Below are 18,845 nucleotides of genomic sequence, written 5' to 3' on the forward strand. Positions count from 1 at the left end.
TATTCAAGCTTCCACCAAAGCCTTTTCATTGGGGGCCCGAGCGTATTGTAGCACCGTGAAAAATCTATATTCATTGCTATTCGCGTCAGTGAAAAGACTTAGGGTCCTATTATCTCCTATAACAAAATATATTGTTAGAAATTTGAAAGAGACTTTTCTTATCATGTTACATATTAGATTGACCATACATTGCTTAAAAGCGTCTGAACAGTCATTGAAATAGCGTAGAATAAAGTTTTGTTGATAGTGTAGATGCGGGAGGACTAGCAAGTTTGTGAGTGTAGAGAAGCAGTTTTAAATGTCAGTCGTTCGGGTAGATATTGGGAAAGTGTTTTCTTTGAAGATATGAAAATGTGTTGTTGTTATCAGCAGTTTCTGTGCGAATGGATATATCTAAGTAATGTTTCTCAACGGTACACTCTACTGTACTGTAATGTGCCAACGCGGTAAGTTCTTCCACTCCTACTACTGTTGCTTTAGTTTGTCACTGTAATATACATGTATTTCTGTTTTAGTGAAGAAATGGAGTTACACCTAGTGAACACTGGAGGAAATTGCGCTCGATTTGATCTATAATTAATGTAGATTTCCACCATGAAGTCTGTCTGCTTAAGGTTGAGTGTCAGATTTACAAGTCTAGCTGCTCAACCTTGGGTATCGTACTTCCTACCTGGTGATAACATCGTCGTTTAGTTATCCCCACCCCTTGCGGGCTTGTCGATCCTGCATATTCTTCCTGCATGTCGTAAGAGGCGACTAAAAGAGGCATACCTTTTACCCTATGGCACGTTCCGTGACAATATTCGGCTTGAGAAGGTATTGGTCTCCTTACACTAGTGTTGGTTTATACCACAAATTTGACTTCGTGTTTTAAAATGCTATTTTTGTATGCAGTTTTCGTTGTTTTCTGTGCATTTTATACGAGTCCATAATAAATTTACTGGACACTATATTGCCAGGATTGTATTACACAGTTAAACCGTATATATATATATATATATATATATATATATATATATATATATATATATATATATATATATATATATATATATATATATATATATATATATATATATATATATATATATATATATATATATATATATATATATATATATATATATATATATATATATATATATATATAGATAGATATATATATATACACACATATATATATATATATATATATATATATATATATATATATATATATATATATATATATATATATATATATATATATATATATATATATATATATATATATATATATATATATATATATTGGGATATGGTAGGTGAAGTATGGGCCGGAATAACTTAATCAAAAATTAATAGTTTGGTGAAGAAAATATACAAATACGAACAAGTTCCTATGCTCACGAAACATGTTTTCCGTATATTAAATTGTCTCTATAACTGCTCTCTCCTTATTTTGGAGACAGATCTAAAAGAAGAAGAAAAATAATTACTTAAGTTAACCTTATCAGAAATAGCATTGCGTTCTGTAAATACTGTAAACCACTATTTATCAGCTGAAACGGAACCCTGTCGGTCCAATTTCATTTAGATATGTTGTCGTGCCAGATGACTTTGCGTCACATATATATCTCGCTCCAATTGTGATTTATGAAGTTTTGCCAGCGATTTAAGTACACAATATATATAAATGTTTGTGCAGAGCAGTTTCAGCTCGATGTAGATATATTAGATGTATTTTGCTGACCGTGTATTTTTTTTTTTTCACGCCTGAGAGCAAATCGTGTACAAAAATTGGTTTTGGTAGGAACTTGCGGTATAAATCAAGTTTAAATGATTATTCCTTGGAAAACGACATGAGATGACATACATATATACATGCATGCATGCATGCATGCATGCATACATACATACATACATACATACATACATACATACATACATACATACATACATACATACATACATACATACATAACTTCATTTAATCTTTTCTTTCCTAAATTATTCATTTACTGACAGAAACACTGAGAAAAAGAGGTAATTAATTATATAGTTAATTCGTTAAAACTGTATGCATGTACGTTAGTTTTAATCACATGTACATTGGTAGGTAGATAGATAGGTAAGTATGTTGATTTGTAGGTAAAGTCACATATAACAATATTATTTTCAGCACAAAAGAAATAGTAACAGAGAGCGATATTCTGAACATGAACTCAGCTATTTCATCAATTGTCACGGTCTGTTTGTGTTATTAATATTTGATTGACATCGGCGATTAGACAGGTAACGTCACTGTGAAAACATGTTGCTAAAAATGATAGATATAGAAATAAAGGAATACCAAATAAATAAATAAAAGAAGAACCGGTTAATTTATAACAAAAAATATTCTGTGGAACGATTTATGTTCAGAAAGTTATATTTTGGTTGAAAATTCTGACGAGTAACGTAATTAATGTATATTTTGTCTGTCTTTGCTGTTGTTGTCTGTCTTTGCTATTGTTGTCCCGTCTTTGCTGTTGTCATCCGTCTTTGACAGTCTTTTGCGTTTTTACTTTTCATTACTTATTTATATCTTATGTACTTCTTATATCTGTGAAAATTTCATGTGTTTTTAATTGTTATTCTTTTTTTAATGCAACAAAAAAGCGATGAAACACAAATCGCTTAAAAGAAACTCATAAATAAATAAATAAAAATAGCTTTTATTATAGATAGTAGCAATATATGACGTTGGTCTTCATACATCATCAACACCATCAATTTTATCCCCAGCAATATCGTCGTTGTTATATGAGCAGAGAAAACGTTGATGATGATTATAATAATAATAATAATAATAATAATAATAATAATAATAATAAATCAATGGAGAGGGAAAGAAAATAAGAGTAATACGAATTCTTTGATCTATTTGCATACGGCAATGTATCATAATAGTTTTAAACAGCATGTATTCTATATTTAAAAAATTGTCTCTCTCTCTCTCTGTCTCTCTCTGTCTCACTCTCTCATATCTAGCATTATCCATTAGTGTAGATTATGCTGCTGTAAAGACCGCTATATTATAATGCGGATCATGGATCTGATTTGCAAATCAGAGTATGATTAACAGGAGGCTACCGTCCATAGAATAATCCAATATCAATTGAGATAGATTAACCTTAATTCCAGCAAAGACGCTGTTAATGCTCCCTTGGCGACCTTTAATAGAAAGAGGACACTGTATGTCAATAAAAAATGAAAGCTAAAACTTCATATATGTCAGTCGTTGCAGGATTTATTGCAACATTTGGTAAGAATTGTTTAAAATGGTAGATGAAAATTCCATCAATGAAATAATAAACTAAATGTGCAGTATATAATCTGCTTACAAATGTCAGATTTGCGAAGAGTATTTTCCTTTATAACACGAAATTTAAAAAAAAATAAACCCTATAATTTATTATGAATTTATAAGGCCTGATTATGACTAAAATAATTCACTTTTAAAATCAAACGATCATGTGTCTTAATGTACATAATACATGTTTGTTCTATTCTAGAGATCTTTTACATTGCATCTACATATATTTGACACATACAAAAGCATAGACAAATGCATTAATGGATTCAAAAATATCTTTCTTTTAACATGCTAATTACTAATTTCGGATTATCTAATAATACACATTTATTAGTTTAATGTTGTTGTAATATTTGTATAAGTTATTTTTCACAAACTATCGTCAGTCCAATTTGTAAATCCCTAATTCTACATTGATTTTGGTGCCACTTTAAAAAATATTACTATCATGAAAATAGAAAATTGGTGACGAGATGGATTGCTTATATTAACAATATCATGAATTGTACACTCTGTTGTGATTTTTTGGGATGACTTTAGATCGCAGTAAAGCTGCAAAATAAAAAATAATTGTTTTGTCTCTTTCTCATACGAAAAGACATACACTCAACCACATTAAAGAAATGGACCTTTGACCAAGCAGTAAATAATTAACATCGGACCTTATCCAAATGTTTATGATGTCCCCCCTCCTTCCCGTATCAGATTAAATCGGTTCTATAATCGGTAGCCGACCGAAAATCAAACCGTGCACCAAATGTATTTGATAACACTTTTTTGATCTATGAGTATAGAGAATCAGTGATTGAGTATAGAGAATCAGTGATTGTCCATTACTAATGTTTCCCTAAGAATAGTAATATCAGATTTTGGCCAAGCTAATATCTTGTGGTTCAAATTAAATTTCATTGGATATACAAACTTTACGAGGTTTGGCCTCATTAGTCGTTATGAACTGCAGGTGTAGATTTTACACGATGTGCACTTTGATCTATCTATCTATCTATCTATCTATCTATCTATCTATCTATCTATCTGTCCATCCATCCATCCATCCATCCATCCATCCACCCACCCACCCATCCATCCATCCATCCATCCATCCATCCATCCATCCATCCAAACACAATCCCATTTACCAAAGTATCTTTTTGTTTTATATCTTTCTAATACAAGCAGAAATCAACTAATCACATAAAAGGAACCAGAGATTTGACCAAGAAGTAAATAATTAAACTCAGACATATTCCAACAGTTTATGATGTCCCCCCCCCTTCCCGTATCAAATTAACTGAGTCCTATAATCAGTAACCGACCGAGAATCCAACCGTACATCAGTAATTTATTAGAGAAACTTTGTGATCTGTGAGAATATATTCAGTGATTGTCCATTACAAATGTTTCCTTAAGAATATTAATTTCAGACTTTGACCAAGCTAATATCTTATATTTCAAATGAAATTTCATTGGATATCATAGAATATTTATACTGTTCTACGATTACAGACCTCGTTAGTTGTTATGAACGGCTGGTGGAGGTTTTACACGAAGTCTACTTTGATCTTAGTTATCTATCTCTCTATTTATCCACTTATCCAACCTTGCATGCATCTATGCATCCATCCATCTTTTTATTTCTTCTTTTCATTTGACTTATTATTTATTACTAAACTGAGAAATGTATGCTTATAAGTTACGACTATATTCTTAGTAGTGCGGCATTTTATCTCAAAGTGGTATTAAAGTGTATAAGAGAGAGAGAGAGAGAGAGAGAGAGAGAGAGAGAGGGGGGGGGGGAGAGAGAGAGAGAGAGGGAGAGAGAGAGTGTTTACTAAGCGATCTCTTCCGTAAACAATTTACATGGAAAATTGTATTTAGTCTGTTTGAGTGTCATATAGTATACACGATTTGAACAATACATAATTTGGGGTTTATTTTGGCTAATTAGAAACCAAAATTAATTAGATGATTTTGTCATTTCCAACTGATTTACCACCAACGATAGCACTACTTATGTCCGTGGGGTGTACTCTATTCTAACTATCTCGAGGAATGTCACAGTTTGCCTTGAAAGAGCTTTCAATTTTCGCGATGCTCTTAGGGTTTACATTTATTGCAGTTTAATAGGTGTTTTCCTAGCTATAATTCTCTATGTTACCTCTACAGCTTGGGACAATGTAGACACAGTTTCCTCACATATACTTGATGAAATTTGTTTGCTTGTTTAAACATCATTTATCAAAGGTGATTTTTTTCCCTGTTGATGATTTAGACAAACACGATTTTACCAGATGATAGATTCTAAAACAACTTGGCTATTTTTGAAAGTTGTTAATATTTCTACGTTGTACATTAAATATTAAAAATAAAAATATAATACAAGTGGGAATAAAATCAATACCGATGATAAGGCCAATAAACTGCTACAGACATTTAAACATTTTCTTAATAAGTTTAACAGGTTTCGGAAACTCTCTTTCTCATTTATATCGTTATATTTTAATGTTCATTTAAATAACGATAATTAATATTCTGTCTGCTTAATCCTTATTATTTATGTTATTATTTTATATATCAAAATAATTTAGGAAATAAATGAAGAAATGAAGTTATGTATGTGTGATTTGGACTTTTTTAACGTATCTTTAACAATTTTTCAGTCATATCGCTACGATGCCTGCAATTTGGCAGTTTAAAGTTATGTCTAGCATTGGGGCATCATGCCGTAGACACGTAACATGATGTCCCACCCAGTCACATTATCCTGACACCAGGCCGACCAGTCCTAACACTAACCTCTTAATGCTGAGCGCCAAGCGAGACAGTTGTTAGTACCATTTTTGTAAGTCTTTGGTCTGACTCGGCCGGTGATCGAACCCACGACTTCCCGCATCCGAGACGGACACTCTAACCACTAGGCCACCGGAGCGGTTGATGGTATGTATGTAGGTATGTATGTATGTATGTATGTATGTATGTATGTATGTATGTATGTATGTATGTATGTATGTATCTATGTATGTATCTATGGTTGTATGTATCTATGGTTGTATGATTGTATGCATGTGGTATATGATATACAAGGTGAATGGATGGAAGGTTGGTTGATGTTTAAAGACACAACAGCACATCAGTGGGTATTGCGTGTCCAGGCAATGGGAATTATTTGACTTAAGCAGGGACAGACCACGACCGCTACCCCAGGCCGATCCAGGTAGATTCGAACCCTCTACCTATGGGTTGTGAGTCTGGCACTATTCCACTGAGCTACCCGGGTTAACCTGGACTGATAGATGGTTATATGGGTGACCGGATGAATATATGGCTGGATAGGTAAATAGAGCACAGGCAAAGTTTAATCAAAGACGCCTTTCAGTTTTCCACAGTATCGAAAGCAAGATGTTTATGAAAGACACTGGTAATCTTGTAAAGTACGCATACTCAGTATTATTTCCTTTAAACTGGTTAGAATCTTGTGTATGGCGATCAGAACAAAAATAACCTTTCATATATGCCACAAAAATTTGTATACTTTATAAACTTTCTTTGTGAAATAGTATATGCTAAAGAGAGTCATTACTGTTTTTAAAGTATCTTCCAGTATTGATGGCTGCTTAGGGGATATAATTATAATATATATATATATATATATATATATATATATATATATATATATATATATATATATATATATATATATATATATATATATATATATATATATATATATATATATATATATATATATATAAACAAACATACACATACTATTGAAGTGTAGCAGTGTCTTTATCACAACATTAAGCTTTCGTATATTTCAAGGATTTCTAATGTTTCATAAGGTATGACATGAACACAGTGATGTTAAACAGACTTGTTTTGAAAAGATGAATGATATCATTAAATATTTAAAAAAGAAGAAAAGGGTCTGGATGTAACTTAGATATTTCAGAACAAGTCTTTGTTTTACATTTATCGGATGAAATATGTGGACTGAAATGTAAATACTTTTTTATATTCAAAATGTCACGATTTATACCGAATGTTGCTTCACCTACGTGTCAACATGTAATCAAACTGGATAGGAATTAAATCATCCTGCTAGAAAGCAGTGTTTCTAAAACGCAAATTTTACCTGAGACACGACATAAATTTGTGTTATGTTTGTACTGAATTCTATTATGAAAAGTTAATATTTGGAATCAATTCACCGTGACCTGTTTTCTTTAACGCCATTTAAGATTAGAAGTTGCCCATCTATGTCTCGGCGTTGAAGACATAGCATAAGTAAATACATGTCAAACTATTCTATTTTGTCTTTGTAATAAATGGTGACAAATAAAGGATAGTGTTCCATCTGTAAGCACCTGCATATGAAAGATTTGTTTTAATTAAACAATCAACGGTGATTTCCTGTTTTGAAGAAACAGGATGTTTGTATATAAAAGTTGGTGCACATGCAATTAGTTCCACCTTTTGCCCTTCTAATTAGCACAAATAGCAATGCTTGTATTATCGTATACGTTACATACATTAACGCAGGTATTAAACTCCGTTTCAAATGCTGCCTTATATCTTTATTTGGGATCAGATTATAAGTATGAAAAACAATCTTGTAACCTCTTATTTTGTTGTTTGTGGATGCATAACAAATAGTTATTAATTAATTTTGAGATATAGATATATTGTTATTTCCTGATTAATACATTCATTCATTATTTGTTGTTAACATTATTTATAAAATTAGTAAATACTGACGCGATCTACAACACATCAAGTAGTCATTAATGGTTTCTAATTTAGAGCATTTATGAAAATAAAAATGTGTATAGTCCAAATATAATACACTATTGACAAATTAAACTTGAATCTTTCTTTTATTGTCATATGTAATTCACCATTAACAGTATAGACTTTTAGAATGTTTAATGTATAATACAAAATGTACAATATAGACTTGAATCTTTCTAATATTGTCATGTATTGACAATTTAAACTAGAATCTTTCTTTTATTGTCATATGTAATTCACCATTAACAGTATAGACTTTTAGAATATTTAATGTATAATACAAAATGGACAATATATACTTGAATCTTTCTGATATTGTCATGTATTGACAATTTAAGCTTGAATCTTTCTAATACTGTAATGTATAATATACTATTGACTATATAAACTGTAATGTTTCCATTGTCATGAATAATACAATTTTGACAATATCAACGTAAATCATTCTAACACCCTTTTTCATACTTGAGTGTGGTTAAAATTAGAATATGTCATTCAGATTCGTTATTCATACCAATCAATAACTTTTATTTCTAAATTTCCATTAACAAAAGACTTTGAAACCAAATTCCAAGCCTAAATCTAAGGAAAATAGTTGATTCATTTTCAATTTATGGGGATATTTTTTACCACTGAAATTTGTAACACGATATTACTACTAGTTTGAAATAATCTTATCTTTCGAAACTTATTTTTGCGGTTTTCCTTTCTTTCATCTGAATTTCTCAGACCAATAATTCGATATTTTTTTTTTACCTCCTAATCATGATTTCACCATTTTTGCGAATTTTTCCTGAAAATAACAGCACAATTCAAGAATGTTCTTAATATAGATCAACATCTTTAATTCACAACCCTGACAGATAGCACATTAAATAAAACCGTTATAAGGCATAGTTTTCATGCATTTATTGTAGTTTAGTATGATAGCTCCTGAAAATACTCAAAAAGTATATCTCTTCATATGAACGACTTGTAACAGACATCAGTTTAATATTGTCTTTTAGCGTATTTAGTGTGATACCGCTTGAAAGAAATTTAGATTATTTAGAAATTTATTATAAAAGAAATAATTGAATTTACTTGGTAGCCTAGCGGTTTCTCTTGATCACTCGCTGTCTCATTCAGTATCTAGGTAAATTCGGCGCCATTTCTTAAAGTTTTGTTGACCTTTGTGATTGGCACCTGAGTTGAATAGCTCGTGGTTCAGTTGTCACACTAGCACCTGCCCACTGACCCTTTCATGGGGAAAAAACTGTATGACAGAATCTCACGTCCTTTGCGTTTGGCACGCCCCTAATGACACCAGCTATCAGTAATACTCCATGAGCCGATTTACTCAATTGTGCTTGGCAACAATAGGTTGCTATCCGTAAGCTCCGCCTACCCGGCTTAACACATTAAAGACGCACTGAGCTGAATTTCACCAGTTTACCATCGTTCTGGCATTGACATTGGCATGTCTCAGGGATTTCGATGAATGCGCTATTCTGATTGGTTGAATGCGCGTCATTTAGCTTTCTGGCGATCAATAGCACATGGACTTGTATACAGTATTAGCAAAGGAACAAGCTGTGTTTTTGGAAGACGACATTGTGTAGACACTGTGAAAGCAGTGACAATTTATCACTAACTACCTCTTTTAAACTGTGGACAGTTGGCTATTATTGTATATGTGGTATGATTATATGACATTGTAGAGATATTTGTTCATCCGAAAAAAGTGTTTAAGTTTGAAACAATGGAGACTGATCTGAGCATGAAGCATTCACCTACTCTACCTCCAAGTTCTCAGGCCGGGTTAATGTCACAGCAAACCAACTTAAATCAGAATGGACAAAATAACCCCGGACAGCAGCAACAACAGTCCCAGGGACAGGGGAACAATAGTAGCAGCAAAAACTCAAACGCAGATAGAGTCAAAAGACCGATGAATGCGTTTATGGTGTGGTCTAGGGGACAAAGACGCAAAATGGCTCAGGAAAATCCGAAAATGCACAACTCTGAAATAAGCAAACGGTTAGGTGCGGAATGGAAGTTGCTGTCCGAAACCGAAAAGAGACCTTTCATCGATGAAGCCAAAAGACTACGAGCGATTCATATGAAGGATCATCCAGATTACAAATACAGACCACGGAGGAAAACCAAGACTTTGATGAAAAAAGACAAGTACGCTCTACCCGGAATGGGACCCGGCGCACAGCTTCAACAAGTAGGACGGGACCCTACTAGTATGTATGCAATGAACGGGTATATGCCAAATGGATACCCAATGATGGCCACAGATCCCAATACTTACCACCAGCAAATGCAGCAACACATGGGTGCCCTACAGGGGCAATATGGACAGTACATGACTCAGCCCATGGCAGCGGCGGTGCAAATGTCATCAGGCTCATATATGAATGGTAATCCTTCATATCCGATGTCCATGGCATCTTGGCCCCATCCCAGCCAGGTGAAACGAGAATCGAACACACCCCAGGGAGGCGCACCCACGGGACAGACGCGGGTGGCCCAAGGAGATTTGAGGGATATGATAAATATGTACTTACCCCCGGGAGCTGACGGTTCAGATCCAAGTGCTCAACAAAGGTTACAACAAATGCAAGGACACTATGCCCACGTTGTAACGTCAGACGGAGGTGTGAACAATACAGTGCCTTTGACGCACATGTGAACGGACAGTATTTATATGTGTATGTGAGTGTGCTTATGTGTTAGATATGAACCCAGTATCAAGCTCATTTTCTGGAATTCAGAAGGACCATTGCTGTTGCTTGAACACGGTATGACACTTGTTCCATAGAATCCATGACAATGAAACATTCACCATTTTAACTGCCGTTTCATAGACGTCTATGGGTATGACAATAGTCTATTTAAGTTGGTCTTTTTCACCCAACGTAAAACAGCATTGTACCGTAGCAATTATTCTAATTAATTCATTCATATGTGAAGATTAGCATTTTATCATCTTCCCTGTACGGGGAAAATGTTCATTTCATATAATTTATTTAAAATTAGAAAGAAAAAACATTTAACGGATTTTTCTTGTTTATAGATTTTACCGTTTTAAACATGGGTGCAAAATCGCATAATAGCACAGAAGGGCTCATAGACAATATCTTTTGTGTACATTAAATTTTGTTCTGTTTATAGAAATAATAATTTGGAGAAAATTTGTACTTATATTGTTGTTATAAATGAATTCGTATATTATTTGTAAAAAGCGTGTGAGTGGTATTTAGCTTTTAAAAAAATATACCTGGTCTAGCAATTTTAATTCCAATCACCAATTTACTCACGTACTTGAGCAAATACGTATTGCGCGGAATTTATGTGCCTGAAGGCACTCACCCTTCTCACCTTTTTGCAATTAATGATTCCAAGTCTGGGACTCTGCTTACTACTCATTGTATTGGGCATTTCGAGTTTCTAAATTTAGGATATATACATTTTATTCACCTACCTTAATTCTAAACGAAAGAATGAATAAACTTGGAGTGATTATTTTAATGCGAGATTTACCAAAAGCAAGATCTTTTTTGTCCATTTGTAATTATTATAATGTTTAATTTTGCTTTATTTCATATTTCTAGTTGTATATAAAATGCACAAGAATCTGTTTATTCAACGTTTGAATGATAAGAAAATAAACCGAAATGATATGATTAAAATTCTTTCGTTATCCATGGTTTATGTTTGCCATACTAACGCATTCTACTAACAAGCACATACACGAAATTTAAAAGGTTCTTTCAAATTTCAGAAAAAGTTTATTTAAAATAATTAAGTGAAATTTTAAATTACAAGAATTGGCTCTTGGGCTCTATTACATTTCTCTCTCTCTCTCTCTCTCTCTCTCTCTCTCTCTCTCTCTCTCTCTCTCTCTCTCTCTCTCTCTCTGTATTGTGGGCTAAAGCGTTCATCGTTATGGATCAATGCCACCTCACCTCTGTGTAGGTTCGAGTCTCGGGCTCGGTCAATGTGGGTATGTGAGAAACCTCGCCGGTAGCTTCTCGTGGGTCGGGGGTTCTTTTAGGGTTTTCCCTGGTTCTTCCTCCACCATTAATAATGGCCGTCTATCTTGTGCTGAAAAATGACTTCAAACCATATAACAACAACAAAAACAACTCTCTCTCATTTACAGGTAGCTATAATTTTCCAACAACATCGTCGGCTCCAGGTGTATATATATGTAGGTATTGCGATGAAGTTTTAAAATTCGGACAGAATGTCAATGCGCTGCTTGCAGGCTAGAAGATGTAAAATTGAAAAATTGTTTTCTCTATTTTCCGTATGCCTTGATACGAAAACACTATCTCACCATGTACTTTTATGGTCAATTTATTTGGATGAATTAAAATGCTACCGTTGTTATATTAAAAAGGAAATGTAATTATTTACAAAAATGGCAATAGCAAATGTAATTATTTACAAAAATGGCAATAGCATATTGAAAGATTGTGAACATTTATATCCATCTACTGAAATAATCCAATTGTAAAATATTTGGCACAGTTGTTTTATTTGTAAACTGCTTCATACATTTTTTTAATCAAAATATTAATATTTACAATCTTTAACAATAATAATAATAATAATAATAATAATAATAATAATAATAATAATAATAACAACAACAATAATAATTTACTATTAAATCTGAATTTACTACTGACTCGGAATTTTAAATTTAGGATCAACGAGGAACTGGTTTCAGGCGTCAGGTAATTATAAACGCTAAATTAAATGCTTAAAATTTATTTGAAAATAATAAAAATGACCGTTTTTAAAGAAAAACTTTCACATTATTTTTTAATTCGTCTTTTCCCGTCAGTTTGATCACCGGTATTTTGAGTCTAAAATTTTGTTTATGAATGTTTAATAACTGCTTGATTCATGGTCGAATTTTCATTATTGTTTAATAACTAAATGATTCATTATGGAATTTTCATCACTGTTTAAAAACTTTTTGATTCATGCTCGAATTTTCATTATTGTTTAATGACTAAATGAATCATGGTAGAAATTTCATCACTGTTTAATAACTACTTGAATCATGATGGAATTTTCATTATTGTTTAATAACTAAATGATTCATGGTGGAATTTTCATCACTGTTCAATAACTACTTGAATCATGGTAGGATTTGAAATTTTGTTTCTTTTATAACGGTTTAATTTATGGTGAATTTTCCAGTTGTATAGATTGTTATTTGTGGTTTGTTTTTACAAGTGTAAACAAAGTAATGATTATTAGATTTAATCTTCACGAAATTCTGGACTGGTGTTCTTTTATTAACACAGTTTTAAACATGTAATGTATATTGCAAGAACATACGATGGCAGACGTTGATGACAGGTGGGCAGAAACGATAGTCCTTATGTACGTGTCGTTTGCGGCTGTTAACGATTTAATTAGTTTATCTCATTATCCCGGGGGTTGGACTGTGATAGACTAAGAGATAAAGTTCGCTTTGTTTTGACAAGAATTTGTCATCCGTTTTCAGACATACCAGTAAAATTGTGTACATATGGTGAAATATTATTATCAAACGGTACACGAACTAATTCTTTATTCGTGTAATATTCTTTTTCCATTATGTCTAAAGGTCGAAATTACCTATACTCTCTCTCTCTCTCTCTCTCTCTCACACACACACACACACACACACACACTTTACTGCATCCCTTACTCGCTTTCCTAAAATTTCAAATGTACACATTCCTTGTGTCCTTTATTTCATTACTGAGTTTCCAAACCTTAAAAACTTTTGTACTTTTATTTTTGTTCTTTATTTCTTGTTAGGAATGAAAGAACAATACAGTCAAGAGTTATTGTAATGGATATTCCCTTTGGATCCAGTGAACGAATAGTGAAATTTATTGCATGTTGCCGGTATTTCGTTCTCTCACAAATGATTAAAAAATAAAGTTTATATTGCGTTTTTTCCATTGGATATAGCAAACAATATTCCACTTTAGTTTACTAGTTAAAATATATTGTGTTGTATCGTCGTGTCACAAAATCTAAATATTATGAACAACTTAAGTGTTCGAAGAGATTACGCGAAAGTCCATTGCTTGATATATTTTCTGAACCGGGACCAAAATTAGTCTTCATGCCAATAAGTAAGAACACTATTTCTCCCCGCCATGTTTACTTGCTTGACAAGAGAGCGAGCCCCACTCCATGACTTACTATCCGAAACCCCAATACTCGACCTTCGCTTACTTTTCTCTAGTTACCTGTTTCTACTGCGAACCGTCGAAAAGAAAGCTAGCTAGTTTCCACTTAGGAAATTAGATTCGAGCAATGAATCATGAGGTCGTCGACTAATAACTCTGAAAAATGTGGTAATTTTAGATTCAACCCACTTGTACCTAGATCACTCAGGTGGGACAAACACCTCAGGTGTTTCAACTTTCATGTACATGTCCATACCCGGATAAATTTTAACACACCTTCGCAAACCTATCTCCTTATGCCATCATAATGTACGCTCACTATGATGTACGTATTTTCTGGACTACCCCAACTTCAAACCAGTTATACCTAAAATTAAGAGAGCTGCGAACTACAAGGAGACGGAAGGGATCATTTATTATCACACTTTATCATCACCATGGGTCTATGTGTACCGCTTTGGTAAGGTGTAGTATTTTGAGAATACGGTGGCGCAACCAGTTATCTACATAGAGCGGGCTTAAGTCCTGTTGTCAAGTAGCACCCATCAAATATATTTAGCACCGACTAAATAAATTAGTAAGGTAAAAATTGTTTGGTTTCGCCTCAGATTAGGAATAAGTCTAATGAAAAGTTCAAAGACAGTCCGAATGACCATTATTTCAACTCGTATTCTAGTATACGGTCCACAGTGTAAAATAAATTTATTATTTTATCCAATTATAATCAGTATCAATTCATAATAATGCTTACGATAACCGTCGATTTTTTTTCAAAAAAGATCATATTTTTATTTTAAAAAAGTATTAATTGAGACGATTTGTTACAAAACACTCTCTTGACTTTTGCTAATCGTTCTCTGATTTCATTGATTCGTCGGCGACAGATTGCTCCTCTGTCAACCGCTCAATATGATGGAAACAATACTAAATATACAGTGCTTTTGTTATTTTTGTGCACTAAATTAAAAAATATTACAATGCAAAACATTTTAACATTAAGATAAATATGTTTAAAAATTGAAAACTAATCAGTCGCATTTCACAGTTAACGATAAAGTCGTCAACTAAGTAAAAAAGCAATATATTGAAGTATTGTTATTTTAATAAATAAATAAATAAATAAATAAATAAATAAATAAATAAATAAATAAAAGTAGAGAAAACAGAAGAATCTATCAATCTAGTTGTTTGTCTGTTTTTCTGCCTGTTTGTCTGTCATTCTATGTATGTATGTACTTTGTTCAGTCGTTTTGTTTATCTTTCTTTAAGACGGTTAGTCGCAGTAGCCCAGCTGGTAGCGCGTCCAACTCGTAATCGAAAGGTCTCGGGTTCAATACCCACCCAGGCCAACCAGGTTTGACTGCTTTGGTCTATCTTTGGGAGAGCCACTTACCTCTCATTTCCTCTGTACGATACACGTAATAGTGTGTTAAAAATATCGTTAACACAAACCAAGTAAAGGTCATTTTAAATGAAATATCAGTGGTCAACGATATTTATAATAAACCATTTCTCGCAATCCCATTTCATGTAGTAAATTGTTTTGAATTTATTATATATATGCTTATTCCTTAGTGGAGATAATTTTGACCATTTTCAGCTTTATGGACATATGGCTCTTGTATCTTTTTTCTTTTGCTTTTTACGTCAAGTTCCTTTTTTTTTTGCCTGTTTTTTTAATTTTTCTTTTAACTTTTCCATCTTTTATCTCTCGTTTATCTATATTTGCTTTCTATCACCTTGCCTGTTTTGTCGTTCTTTTTATCTTCTTCGTAGCCTATAAATTCGTATTCCACGTTGCCTCTTAGACTTATCTTTCCTTCATACTTAATACTGAGAGATAAAACATGTCAACTATTTGCTCGTCTATATATTACTAAACTTGTTCTCGTACGTATTAAAAAAATAATCCTGGAAGCAGGATACGGTATCCCATTTTATGTATTCATCTTCTATTAATTAATCAGTGCTAAAGTACCCATAACCATTTATGTACATTTCTGAAAAAGAAAGTAATTGAATGAATTAGAAAATAATTATGATACCAGATCTGTGAAATACAACTTTATGACATCCTACAGAAGAAAGAGTTTCTATTTTGTAGAAAACCCATTTTTAGCAATATTGTCCGGTCTTGATCAAAAAGGGTAAGATTTCCCTTCTCCACGGGAAATCCCACTGCACATATTGTTCACTCATTTCGCCAAACGCGCCAATGCGTCTGGTTTTGTCAGCTGATGAAATAGATCTCCCCAGGAAATTTGGCGCGAAGTCATTAAATAATTGCACTTGTTATAGATGTGTAGTCGAAATATTAATATTATTGTATCCATTCGGCATACTCGAGATGTATAGTCGAAATATTTAATACATGCATATTGTATTCGTTCATCTTAACTCGAGATATATGGTCGAAATAATATATTTTATTCGCTCAGCCTAACTATAGATGCGTCGTCGAATTATTAGTATATCAAACATCTAGAGACATGTAGTTCTAAATCATTTCAAGACGCATGCGCGATGGGTCGCTGATAAAATACAAGGCAATACGTTTTAATATTAATGATTAGCCAATGCAGAAAACATTAGACAGTTTTTTCTTGTTTGTAATTGACCTAAAGAAATTTGTTTTATAAATGCCGTGTTGGAAACGTCAATTAAAGGGCAGTATTTCGTACAATTACAAAAATGTGACTTTTGAACTAAAGCAATATTCTTTCGTGGTTTTCTTTTAACTTTTAAAATTAGCCGACTCCTCATATTTCATATCAGTGGTCGGAAGAATATGTGTATGTGGAGTATGGTTACGATTTGAATAAACACAAAGATTTTTTTTACAAACTATGAACAGAAAAGTTAATAAATCAACATATAAGCTCCGAGACACCATTTTTGAAAAGTTCTCTCTAGATATCTTTCCGTATCATATTTCATAATTTCATGCAGCAAAAATTGTAATCTAATATTTTGTATGAAACGTATTATTGTTTAAAGTTGACGAGATCCCTGCAAAGTTAACCGCAGTAATATCTGAAAGACAGAAACAATCAGTTTGACTTGCTTCAATCCGCCCTCATCAGTTTCGGCAGCCGTCTCTTGTGCCAATTGATTCAGACAATAAAAGGATGCTAAAACAATGATTATACCACTATCATTAGCTGGAAGCTGTAATTATCGAGTTAAGGAGACGAGAAGTAGCAGCCGTGGATGAGGGTCTTCGTAATGAGACAGCAACCCTTCAAATGGTTGGCAAACAACTATACAAATATACATATGTTTTACCTATCTACATACTTAGCTACCTGATTCCCTAACTGCCTACATATTCAGCTACCGTAGTCCAACTTATATAAACCAATTACACTAAATTAATTTTAGAAAATATAATTACTGGAATTAACTAGATAGCTTTGTATGCTCTTGTTTCATAGAATATTGAATATTTCACTCCTGTTTATAGTTTTAAATAAACCATGCTTGGAAGTCGATATGATCAGGGCAAAGTTGATCAGCGAAAATCTTAACAGAAACCATCGGTTTCAATTGCTCGAATCCGCCCTCTCGAGCGTCAGCAGCTGTTTCCAGCGCCAATTGATTCTGACAATAAAAGTTATGTCCCAACAATGACTAGACGGACCAGCATCATTGGCTGTGATTATCGACTTAAGGGGCTGGTATGTCTCAACAATGACTGGACAGACCAGCATCATTAGCTGTGATTATCGACTTAAGGGGCTGGGAGATGCAACGGTAGTCATTACAAAATTAATCTTTATGTAGAAGGTATTGATTATGACGCACCCATCTATCTATCCACCCATCCATCCATCCATCCATCCATACACACATACATACATACATACATACATACATACATACATACATACATACATACATACATACATACATACATACATAACGCACCAGGGACCTTCAGCATAATTTTGTGTTTTGCGATTTTTACATATTGAGAGAGAGAGACCATGGATCGATGTTCAAAATATATATGGTTTCATGAGAGAAAGAACAGTTTTAAAACATGATGGTCGCCCATAACGAAACAGGTGCTTTTCCATTGAATGATAGCAAAACCTCAGATGAAGTAATGAACATTTGGAACTGCCCTCGAGTCTGTGGTTGTTAATACGTCACAATAACGTTATTGACGCCATTATGATTAGATGAAGCGATTGTTTCATGCTGGTTGGAATCAAGTGATTTCTACAATTCTTTCATGAGAAAGTTGTAGAGATAATATTCATAAAGTGAAACTGCATTTATTCAATTGACTTTTTAAATGTGGCTGAGTGTTTATTTTCAACACATCTCATTATGTAAAAATCTGTTCTTTACGCGTCAAACCGGATATTAGTACGCCCAAAACTTACGAATTTTGGAAGTTATCACTACGAATAATAGTCTTTCAGAGAACGGAAGTTAATATATTCGCATCGGAAAGAAATAAGGATATTTCGAATGATATTGACGGAAGAACGTACATTATGTACATCAAGAAGTCC

The 18,845-nt window shown here is 33.0% G+C and overlaps 1 protein-coding gene and 1 long non-coding RNA gene across 8 annotated transcripts in view; both read left to right on the top strand.

Annotated features, from left to right (window-relative positions):
• LOC149799399 (uncharacterized) overlaps positions 1–18,845 on the top strand; it is a 185,738-nt gene that overhangs the window by 133,321 nt on the left and 33,572 nt on the right. The window lies entirely within an intron of this gene.
• Positions 9,552–11,808, top strand: LOC149799400 (transcription factor Sox-3-A-like). The gene has a single exon (XM_089958737.1). The coding sequence runs from the start codon at positions 9,870–9,872 to the stop codon at positions 10,806–10,808; it is 939 nt and encodes a 312-aa protein (XP_089814863.1). The 5' UTR covers positions 9,552–9,869; the 3' UTR covers positions 10,809–11,808.

The sequence above is a fragment of the Sinohyriopsis cumingii genome, chromosome 5 (assembly GCF_028554795.1).
Source record: "Sinohyriopsis cumingii isolate HCF-2022 chromosome 5, ASM2855479v2, whole genome shotgun sequence".
Lineage (NCBI taxonomy): Eukaryota > Metazoa > Mollusca > Bivalvia > Unionida > Unionidae > Sinohyriopsis > Sinohyriopsis cumingii.